The sequence below is a fragment of the Neophocaena asiaeorientalis genome, unplaced genomic scaffold, assembly GCF_003031525.2.
Source record: "Neophocaena asiaeorientalis asiaeorientalis breed wild unplaced genomic scaffold, Neophocaena_asiaeorientalis_V1.1 scaffold45, whole genome shotgun sequence".
In the NCBI taxonomy this organism is placed as follows: Eukaryota; Metazoa; Chordata; class Mammalia; order Artiodactyla; family Phocoenidae; genus Neophocaena; species Neophocaena asiaeorientalis.
In genome coordinates, this window is record NW_020174642.1 from 5699900 (window position 1) to 5711809 (window position 11910).

General features: G+C 46.4%; 1 protein-coding gene across 1 annotated transcript in view; it reads right to left on the reverse strand.

Annotated features, from left to right (window-relative positions):
* Positions 1-11910, reverse strand: part of VPS26C (VPS26 endosomal protein sorting factor C) — a 47782-nt gene that overhangs the window by 4556 nt on the left and 31316 nt on the right. Inside the window, exons 2-7 of the mRNA XM_024758256.1 lie at positions 11613-11756; positions 10363-10512; positions 4669-4749; positions 2504-2578; positions 619-769; positions 184-336 (exon numbers count right to left, since the gene is read on the reverse strand). Coding sequence (XP_024614024.1) covers positions 184-336; positions 619-769; positions 2504-2578; positions 4669-4749; positions 10363-10512; positions 11613-11756 — 754 coding nt within the window. The remainder of the gene's footprint in view (positions 1-183; positions 337-618; positions 770-2503; positions 2579-4668; positions 4750-10362; positions 10513-11612; positions 11757-11910) is intronic.

An 11910-nucleotide genomic window follows, 5' to 3' on the forward strand; every position in this document is an offset into this window, starting at 1 on the left:
GTTCCTCGGAGCCGGGACTGCTCACCGGGGACCCTCAGCGCCAAACAGCTGCTCTGCCTGCGTTTTTGTTGAGTGACCGAAGGACTGGGTGCTCTGGGCTGCATCTGACCCCAGCAGACCAGCAGGCCTGTCCCTCCGGTGGCTGCACCCCTCCTGGGGGCACCCCAAGGGCAGCACACGTACCCACTTTGAAGTTGGTGGTCTCCAGTGTCGGGCAGGTGAAGAGCTGGGGAAAGACCATGTATATGGGGACAGAGAGGCCCCGACACACGTCCCCGTCGGCGATCTGAATGTTCTGAATCTCTGTGGCATCGCGGGCGTACCCTTCTGCACAGCCTGGAGCAGGGAGAAAGCATCACGCGGTCAGAACACAGCAAACGTCCAAACAGGCTGAGCCACAGGCCCTGCGTGAGTCTAGGAGAGCCTGCATCAGCCCACTCACCTGCTCTCCCCCCGTCTCTGCAGGATTCTGGAGTCCTCCCTCCCTCCACATCCCACGCTCCTCAAACATACGTTTCTTGGAATCGAGAGGTGAGCTCGTGGCTAAGGGCTGGCGGCAGCGGGGGCAGGGAGGATGGAGGGGAAGAACGGGAGACGGGGACGGAGCGGGGACCTTACCGCAGGTCTCCACGCGCACCAGCTGCAGCTCGATGCTTTTGATGGCGGCCTCCGAGCTCTCCACCACCAGCTCTCCCGTTAGTGGCTGTGTGATAACACAGTTGGTCGAGTTGAGATGTCCTCTGATGAGAAATTTGGGGAGCAAGGCTCTCTAAAACAAGATAAAAACAGACACATCAGGAGTGGGCGGTGCCAGGAGAAGGTACTCAAGTCACTTTGGTACAAATAAAAACTGAAAACAGGGTCAGATAATTTTTATAAAATCCACTGGGACCCTGGTTTACAAAATGGGAAGAAAGGTACAACAGTACTTACATTTTCTGTCAACTTAAGTAACAGACTGAATTATTCAACAGCTATCTACAGACGTAAGGCACCTGATGTTGCTGGCACAGAATGACTAGCTCTCTCACAGAAGCATCCTGATTGCCTAGATCAGGTGTGGAACACTCCTTCTCACCAAGGACACGACATAAAAATGTCTAAAGAAGTTGCTGACAGTGTTTAAGGACAACCAGTCACCAAAAGGAAAAAAAGAGGTTTTAAAAAGATAATCAATTTTTAAATGTTCCCAATTATGCAATTTTGAAAAGCCAAGACATTAACCTTATTTCAAGGAAATTTAAAGAGAACAATTTTCTTCAATGCTTGACTAAAAAACCTATGGACCTTTTCTCTTCAGACAGAGGAAAATGGTCATGGGTGAGTAACGATGCCACGGGAAAAACAACTAAAGAGTTAGAGACATCTATCCTAGTAGTCTTTCCTATGGCTGTGTCCCAGTTACTGCAGGTAATTCAGAGTTTAGAACACCACTGTCCAACAGAAACATAATGGAAACCACAAATGTGAAGCAACTGTGTAATTTAAAATTTTCTAGTAGCCACATTAAAAAAGGAGACGGAAACAAGTAAAATTAATCAATATATCCAAAATATTATCAATTCCACACATCATCAGTATTTTACAGTTATGAATGATGTTTTACATTCTCTTTTTCATACCGAGTCTTTGAAACCCAGTCAGTATCTCACCCTGAATCTCATCTCGATCTGACCAGCCCCACCTCAAGGGTCAGTGGGTCATGCATGGCTGGTGCCTGTACTGGAGGTCAAGAGCAAGGGCACTCTGTACCTGGTAGCCCCCAAAGGCAAAGAACTCTAAAAAAAGTCTTAATTCAAGACAGAATTCTAAAAAAAACTGAAAGAGGCTATTTGTTTAGAAAAAGGAAAAGCAGTAGCAGTTCCCATTAAAATTCTCTTAGGCAACTGCATGTTTCCAATCAAGGTTCAAATTCCTGAGAAGAAAATCTGACTGGCCTACTGGGGTCACTGCTCCAGAAACCAGAGAAGGGAGAGATGTTCAATGGATTTCTGAAAGGCTCCCCATGACACACCCCCACCTCAGCTGTGCCTCTCGCAAGATGAAGCCAGTAATCCTCCCAAATTGGCCTTTGACCCGACCCCAGTCAGGAGGGTCCAGGGAGCAGAATGCAGGGTTAGGGTAGGGAGGAAAAGCCACATCCACAAAAGACAAGTGACCAAGGGCCCAGCTGAAAAACCAGGGTATGCGGCCCCCCTGACAGGCAGTGGCAGCCCCGGGGCTCAGGGGAGGGGGTCTCTGGCCACAGTGCAATAAAACTGGGAGAAGACAGTAAAAAAGTATAAACATATACCCTCTCTTTTAAAAACCATCCTTCTGCTAAGTAGTTACCGAATTTAAAAAGAAAGTAAAATTGAAAATACAGACTATTTCGGGTAGAGACAAAAATTTCCTCTTACTGATGACTTGATACCCAAGTAAAGAACAGGAGGGCAACAGTCTGTCAGTGGGATCCGGTTACTAAGAAAGCCTCCCTGGCACTGGCGTGTAAGGAACACGTTACCTCTTTGACATTCTGTAAGGTTTCAGGCGTGACAGTGAAGGCCACGGGACTCGGAGTCAGTTTCCGCTTCTGAGGCTACAAGAGGAGGAGAAACCAAACTCAGCAGAGAGTCCACAGGTCAGACTTGCCTTTCCCCATTTAAGGAAACACAAGGTAGCATCGTGAACCAGGAAGACCTTGGCACTAAGAGGCAGGACGCTTGGATTCTAAACACAGTTCAGCCAAGAAACAAGGAAGGCTGTGTGCTGTCCAAGGTCCTCATCCCCATGACTCAGTTTCCTCATCTGTAAGATGAGGGCAGGCTTCTCAGTCTCTAAGGTCCCTTTCAGGTCCAGAATTTAAAAACAGAGCAGTATTGTTGGGAGACATTTATTCTGAACCTCTTTCTGAGAATAAAAGCCACTGAATCGGCACCACGACCCTGTGCAGAGCTGTTACCAGCCCTGGTCCCACTTCACAGATGACAGTGAGGCACAGAGGGCTCAAACGGTGGCTCAAGCATGGGGCAGAGCTGAGGTCCAAACCCAGGCAGCCTGGCTCCAAGGCCGGTGCAGTTAGCCACTCAGCTGTACAACTGTCTACCAGGAAGAATCACACCTATAACGTAGTTATATGTTAGCATAATTAATTATATGTTGCCGTAATTAGTTAACAAGGATAGTCTCCACATTACATACGTGCAGAATCCATCAGTACAGCCAAGCTTCACGGGGCCTGCCCAGTGTCATTTACTCATGGGCTGGGGCCCAAAGGCCACTGACGCCCAGATGGCCGGGGAGCCGTGGAGGAGAAAGGGTACCGACCGATTTGCCAAGTTCACTCACTCACCAAAAGCTTATTCTAGGAAACATTCTTCCTGAATATATTCTTTTTACTAATAGGTTCATGAACGTGTTCTTTAGGGAATAATGTATTCCTCCTCACAGTATACAGAGGAGTATGTAACTTCATGTGCTACAGGTCACAGCATCGTTTGGCTTCTAGTGAAATCAGTCCCGAAGACTCTTGAAGGCCGAGTGCGGGCGGACCCCCAGGAGCAGTGAGGAAGCCCGAGCTCTGCGGCCACCCGTGGGCCGGGGGCCAGGGTCTGCGGGCCCAGCTCTGGGCGGGGGGCTGCGTTTGGGCTCATTCTTCTTCACAAAGTTGGAGGCGCTTTTTATTTAGCACGTAAAATGGCAGGTGACTTTTTTAGGGGATAATCTATATGAGAAAGAGTTTTTTTGCTTCACTTTGAAAACCCTTGATGGAAAAAGGGAGACTATCCATCTAAATCAAGTTAACTTCCAAAAAGGATAAATATTTTCATCATATTTTACATAAAATATTGTATCACTGAAAGAAATACTTAACACTATGATTATTAAAAATTTATAAACAGGGAAACTACAAATATTGGAAATCCTAAAAAGTCATAAAAATGATGCAAGGGCATCAGTGATTTTGCCAATCTTATGCACAAGAAATCTGTCTTACATTTTCACTTAATCATCACTAAAAGATACCCATGGACATTTCATCATAGTGTAAAAGGCCCTGCCCCAAAGGACCTGGAGAGGCTGAGATACAGGGGAATCCAGCGCTGTGGGCACAACTACTCATCACCACGTGTCACCTGCAGCCCTGGCACGTGAGAGAAGTTTTTAAGGACACTCTGTCACTACAAAGTACTAGCAGAAGGTGTCAGGAGAGGCTCCCCACCCCGGCCCGAGCAGCCCTGCATGTTCTTGCTGTACAGGCCGAGAATGCAAGGCCCTGGCCTTCTCTCCCTGTCTGGGCCATTTCCCCCAGCTGTTCACTGAAGCTGCCTTGAGGGACGAGGTGAGTCTCCCTCCAGGACAAAGAGCAGGCTTGCTCACTGCCTGCTGTAACAAAGGCGGATTCCCCAGCTTGGGGCTCCGCAGCTGAGGCACAAACCCCTCAGGTTCAGCGCCCCTTTGGGCCGTGGCGTCACCCCACAGGGCTCTGGCCCAGGGGAATGACACACATGCTGACACCAGCCATGCCGGGAGAAATCCAGTCCCCTGTCTCTAACCCAGGAGTCCAGAGTCTCTCCCCAGCATCCACGGAACACTACCAGGCTAACTTATTACTTGTAAGTGGGGTCCAGTCCCAGACCCCACAGAGGATTCCTATGACTGAGCCCAGAGCCCCCGAGTGCAGCTTACAGCAGAGTGGACGATGAATTCACAGGTCTTGGTCAAGTCCTTGGCCAGCAGGGACCGCCTCATGTCACAGCGCAGGGTATACTGGAGGGAAAAGCAGAGGAAAATACATCCTTTCAGATGGTTTGCTTTCATCCTGGAATTTCATCCTGGAATTTCTTACGAAGAGGCAAGTTGGAGGGAAACTTTGTCCAACTAATGTGTTAAATGAAATTAATATACATAATGGGGGGGAGTTAATGCTCAGAACAAAAACAGTGCTATTAAAAAAACACTTTAAGGTTATTCCTCAGCCCATTCCCACGGCCATTCTGTAGCTGGACCCCCTGGAATACAGGTGCAGAGCCTCCCCTGTAACACAGGACAGACCAGAGAGGCAGAGCAGGAAGGGCAGGCCTGGAGCAGCAGCTTGCTCACACCCGGTCCTCTGCCTTACCGGGCGAGCCCAGACAAGGAGCACAGCTTCTCTGAGCTTCGGCTTCCTGCTCGCTAACACTACCTTAGTGAGGACCCAGCGAGGTAATGTGTGATAAGCCAAGGCCTGGCACACAGCAGCTCTCGGTAAAACGGCTGCTGTTTTGTAGTAAGGATGAGAAAACACAGGCAGCAGGACTGCAAACCCCTGGATGGCATCTAGACTTCACAGGCCAACCTGGGAGATGTGGGTCAGCCCCCGACTCGCTCTCACTCGCTGCGTTCTCTGCATGGGCGGCACCGCGCTGGGTGCCAGCGCAAGGGCAGAGCTGCGCCCCACGTGGGGAAGGGAAGCGATGCTAGTGACAGTGCTGAGTCCTGGAGCCCAGGCCTCCAGGGCATCTCAAAATGAGCTCTTCATATCTTAACCTTAGGAGGAAAAAAGAGGGGAAGTCTTTGCAAAATTGTCATTTTAGAAAATTCAAATGTATGCAAACGTAAAGAGAAGCATATAAGGAAGCCCCAGATCCGTCAGCCAGCTTCCCCAACGGCCAGTCCTGTTCTTCCCCTCGGCCCTCCCCCATTGGCCAGCAAAGACGTATCCTGCGAGCAAAAGAACGTGGACAGGAAAGGGATGGAGCATCACGCTTGCTTTGAACTTGGCCGTATTCAACTCCTCTGCTGTCCCTGTGCTGTCCTTCTGAACTAGCCACTGCCGGCGCACCTGCTGCAATGGGCCCTGAGCCGAAAGCGTGGCTTCACTCGGGACTGTCCCTTCACATCCCTGTCCACGACAGACTGTGTGGTAACAAAACTCTACAGCACGATCACTGTCTTAATGTTAATCTTAAACAAAAAATCACAGAACGTATGTTGGATAAAGTGAGCTGTTGTTTTAATCGTCCGAGAAAAACATTAAAATAATTTGTAGAACTGGAACTATATGCACAGTTGAGTCAAGAAGCTACAACTATTAAGACCAATCTGTCCACGTTAAACAAGAAGCTGCTATGTACTTAAGGTACTCCTGGGAGATTAAAACAAAGAAAAAAAGAATCAACCTTTGTCTGCAAGGGCCTTCATATATATATACAGAGATATAGATGTTCTCCATCGAGATTTCAATCTGGTCTCCCCAACCAGACAAGCTCAGCGAGGGCTGTACCATATATGTATACGCTATGTTTGTGTGTATAACGTACAATATATACATGCACGTACGCACGTCCATTGTCTCTCTCCTGTACGGCCCACACGCCGCCTAGAAGAGGCAGCGTTTTATTCGGGCTTTGCCTGGTCTCCTTGATGGTTTTCCCGATGGGAACGTCCCTTCCTCATTTTCAGTCTCAGGGCTTTGGGCGGGGCTGATTTCCCCCCATCCCACAGGGGTGTGAAAGTGACCAGAAAGGCAGGACTGTTGCTGGGCCACGGGAAACAGTCCCTTCTGCTGGGGCTGCCAGGCCAGGAGATTGTAAGCCTGTGGCCGCCGGCCAACAACCAGCTTCACCCCCGAGAACACCGAGCTGGGGGCTGACCGGTGCCCGCCCTGGCCTAGACGGTCCCCTGGAATTGAGAGTTCCATGATCCAATATCCCTTTTTTGGCTAAGCCAGTTTGAGCTGGATTTCTATAACTTGCAGATGAGAGAGTGTGAGTAACGGGCACCAACTTTTGGTCACTGAAGGTTTTTAAGTGTGAAAGCAATAATTAGTAATATAAGGCAGCTGGTGGTAAGTGGGGGGAAGGGGAGAAAGATGGAGAAAAGAGGAAAAACACTGAGATTATGTTTTAGGAATTGTGTTAAGTTCTTAAATTTTTTTTCTTTTTTCTTTTGGCCACACAGCACAGCTTGTGGGATCTTAGTTCCCGGACCAGGGATGGAACCCGTGGCCCCTGCAGTGGAGGCACGGAGTCCTGACCACTGGACCGCCAGGGAAGTCCCACGTTAAGTTCTTTCACATGTACTTTCTCAATTAATTCTGATAACACAAATGTAAGAACTGTTGACAAAATATAAGGATAGTCACCACTAAATCATTTATTTAATCATTCAGAAAATATTTACTTGGCATGTTCTATGAGCCAGGCACTACGCTAAGTACTTCACACCAAGGCTGCATCAACCCCCCAGGAAGAGGGGTCATGAAGGCTGCTTGGGGTCACAGAGGTGGGATCTGAATTTATACCTGCCTGCCTGCTGCTGAAACCCACGCTCTGAATCTTTACGCAATACTGTAACTCCAGCCCAGATCCATCTGCTGCAAAGCCCTGGATCTTTTCGCTCTATCATGATCCTTCCCAGTTATTAAGGAGTGATCTATACGGTGTGAGCTACAGGAGGTCAGAGGGGGTCAGGAGGGTCAGACTTGAGCAGGGCTCCAAGAGGAGGTGCAAGATTCGATCTTTTTTTTTTTTTTTTTTTTTAATGGATGCGCAGCATGCAGGACCTTAGTCCCCCGACCGGGGATGGAACCCGTGCCCCCTGCAGTGGAAGTGTGGAGTCTTAACCACTGGACCGCCCGGGAACTCTCAAGATTTGATTTTCTCGACTGTCAGTAAACACAGGACAGGAACGAGGAAAGAAAACGCGTGTCAACAGATTTAAAGCAGACTCCTAGAAAGGAGTCTGTCAACAGGAGGACTACCATCTCTACCATTTGATTCTGAACACACAATTTCAGCAGACATGTTGGTACTGCTGTATTTTGTGTTTTATAGTATAAAACCTTGCTACTATGGCCACAAGAGTAAAACAACCATAATAAAACTTCCCCGTGATTTAAACAACTTTTAAAGGAAAAAGTGGCTGCACAGGGGACGACTAGAAAGACTGCCAGCTTCCTGTATGCTCTATCTACTAACAAGGATGAGAAATGGATGCAGGATGGCTGAGAAGAAGAATCAGAGCAAATAGGATCAAGCCCTCTAAGAAGTCCCAGGAGTCCAGCCCCTGCAAGCTGACAATTTAATACTGGCTACATTTTAAATCCTTTATTCTGTCTTATGATTTTTCCTGTTTTTACATTATGTTACTACAACACAGTTCAGAGGATAAACGCAACATGTCTTTGCACCCGTATAATCTGAGAAAGATGTTATTAGGGCTCAACAACAACACTTTCTATCCCAAGTCACACACCCGGGACTCTTCACGGGAAGCTCGATAAGCGATGGCACTGAGAAGGTGACACCCGGCGTGGCACCCCTCTGCAGGGCACCTGCGCCACTGTCCAACAAGGAGGGTAGAAAAAGCCCCATCTAGAGACTGAGTGAATGAGTGAACCGATGAATGAAAAAGAGATCAAGAAGCTATAATCCTAGTTTCTCTCAAGAAGTATATTTCTCAAAAGAAGCAATGACAATTGAATAAGAGCCGAGAATTTGATGATATTGGGGAATTTTTATTCATTCTGATAGCTGTGAAAATAGTTAACTGGGATTATGTGGAAGAATGTCCCTATATTTTGGTGATAGATATTGAAGTATTTTGAAACGAACTGTCAAGATTCTGTAACTAACTTTGAAATGATTCAGAAAAAAAATAAATACAGATGAAACAAAGGTGGCAAAATTCTAATAAATGTTGAATCTAGTGATAAGTGTAAGGTGACAAGCTCTTATAAATTTGAGGTTGAGAAGACATCTCTATACGTTTTCAGAAATTTATGAGATGTCTGGGGAGGTGCAGAATTCCAAGTTGTAGCCTTCTGAGGTTAACCCTCAAAGCGGTAAAATCTGATGACCAAAATAAAGGGGGTCGGGGTGATTATTTACCTTACTAAAGAATTAACCACATGTTGACTCTTCTGCATTTTAACTAGTTTCCAATTTACCCACAGCTACACAGGAACCCAAGTTTTGTATGTATATCTGTCTGGTTTCTTGTCAATATTTGGAAAAGGGTGAGATTTCCAATTTTATTTTAAACAAATTAATCTTTTAACAAGAGTGATCAACACAGGAAAAGAAAGTGACAAGTAAGAAGTATGACCACAGAAAGCCTGACGTTATTCTCTTCCGTTTCTAACGAATATACGCTTCTGTTGCTAAGTGAGCAGCATCAAAGAACGACTGTGCGGGTGAAGCAGGGTGATGCTGACTCCGGCAAGAGAATACAAATAATTTTGAAAATGCGACGTTTGAGATATTTTCAGTCTCGCTAAAAATTAAAAAGGCAATACTTTCTTTCATGGTGAAAGTATTCCCAGCCTAGAAAGCTGGTCAGAGGATGCGGGTCTCTACAGCAGCGATCTGTATGTCTATGCAAGGGGTCTCCTTTGAAGCTAGACACTTTACTGTCACTTCTTATGAGCTGCCCAAAGCCTTCAGTATATTTATTGCCTGAAACAGGTGCACCGATAACAAAGGACTAGAAAAGTTTTTCTTTACAGAAAGGTATTTATTGCGATAGAGTACATCATACTACATGAGTTTCTTCTTGACCGATCTCTTAGGCCATACATAAAACTCATATACAGACAAACCTTTGGTTAAACTCTCACAAGTGTTTGGAGGATTTCTATTTTAAAAGTGCTACATTTTAAGCAGGGGAATGGTCTCTACCAAGACCAAATTATCAGCTAAAAATTAATAAATCAAAAAATTTCCTAACTGCCAGCCCTCTTGCACATACGTAAGACAAAATACTTTTGTCTCATCCAGCAGGGAACCGCTGCAAGGCTGATAACACAAAAGTACCTTTCTTTCCGCTGAATCAAGGAAAGGCTCTCTTTCTCTCGCTCTGAGTCATGACTCCAAACTGCCCCTGAGACAATAGGGACTGTGAAAGAACCCTGAACCAGCAGAGGTAGACGGGAAGTCATAAATCCACTTCCCCCTCATTTACAAGGTTTGTTCAATAAAGAATACAAGCCTATGTCAGAGCAGGAGCCTTTGGGTATGAAACAAAGAGATATTTATACATATAAAATAGAAAAGTTAGTGCGGGTGCCAGAGAGAAGTGAGGGCACGTCTACTACCAACAATAAAAGCAACCCTTACAGTGTCAGCGTGGCCTGAACAGAGCCTCAAAGAAACAACGGAATTTTGGAAAGAAGCTACAGCTTGGGTCCTCCTAGATCCCCATCAAAGATAATGGTCATACATAAAATATGTTCTGCAGGGCCAAATGAGAAATCAACACAGAATATACATGGGAGGGCTCAGCAGTAAATAGAGTATTAAATTCTTGGGTCCACCTATGAACTTTCAGTGAAAGAAAGACCAAGCTGTTTTGCAGAAGGAAAGTTGTGAAGTCAGCTTCACAGGATAAGGAAACGCTCACCTGGATGTTGACAAACACGCCGTGGTAAGTCTCATACAGGACTCTGTTACCCTTCACGTGCAGAGGAAATTCGAAAGGAATTTCTGTTCTGCCGCTGGGAAATTTACCTGGTTTCACCATTTCGATGGTGCTGTTGATAATCTGGATGGGCTGTAAAGAAAACCCAAGTCAGTCCATCAACAAGCACTTCTTGATGCGCTTTCTTTCACGTTACTGCGTCTATTAAATAATCTCCTGAGACACCACACCCCAGCCCTCGGCCGCTACCATCCTGGTGCCCTGTCAGCGGTGGGTTGGCCCAAGGTCTCTGGTTCATTTGCAGGACTGGATGCTTAGGCGTTCGGTGCACAGTAGGAAGTGAACTGATATACTTCCCTCCCTTAACCCGAAGTATCTCAGTTGACTGTCCTAACGACCCTTCCGGCGGGCACCTCCACCTTCAGAGTGAAGCAGACGTGCCCGGCACTTGGCAAGGTGCGGGGCCCTCTCGCAGCCCAGGGCACCCGTGCAGGCCTCCTCGGCTGGGCCCTTGGAGGGAAACAGTACTCACACTTGGAACCTGCCTAAAAGGCAGGTGTTACACCTTACTTAGTTAAGGTACTCTAAGTCATTGATTTACAATCACTCTGAGAAAATCCACAGCTTCTGAAGTGAGTCTCTAAGTGTTGATGGAAGAAAATAAGAAAACTGTGGAAAAACCTGAGAAGGTCCTGAATCTGAATACTCTTAATGAACCTTTCTTTCCTCTCAACTCTTTCCCCTTCAAAACTTAAAGAGTTAATAATATGTCCTTCAGGAAAAGGAAACTATAAGTATAGAAAAAAGACTTCACTTTCTAGAACACAGAACTTTAAGTGACAGAAAAGAATGGCTCTACCCACATCTTACCTGCATGCCATATCCAACAGCAGCTGGATTAAAATAACAGTTAAAAGAACAGTTTTGTTTCAGGAAGGTAAGTGCCAGAAGGCCCAGGCACAGCTTCTCAGAGAGCTCTCGTCTCCTTAATGGCTGAAATTAGTCCCCCCCTAATCCTATCTAATGGGAATAAAAACAAGCAGACTTTCAATAACAGAATATATTCAAAATCAAAACATCTGAATGTTTTTTCAGTTTGATTAGTAAATAGTAAAAGCATGACTACCACCATTCCCTGCAAAATAGCGACAAATAACAAGCCAGACAGCAAGTAAAAACCACCACAGACGTTTGAAAAATGAACTAAAAACGTGCAACGCTAGCATTCTTACCTTAACAGAATTATAGAATGCTTCGAACACACCCACACTCTTGGCACTGAGTTGGAGGTTCACGGTTCCTTCCACTGTCAAGGAGACTCCCTGATGCTGGACCGAATCCTTCCCAGATACGACCACCACCCCGGAGAGCATTTCCTGGGGGAGGGGAGACAGCCACCCAACACATTAGCACGGCTCCTTCATCCACCTGGTTTACTAGCAAAGTCAGCCTCCGTAACCATCAATTTGTTCAAAGATGCAGACACTCATTGAGTGCTTATCACAGACCAGATGCCTGGATACCAGGATG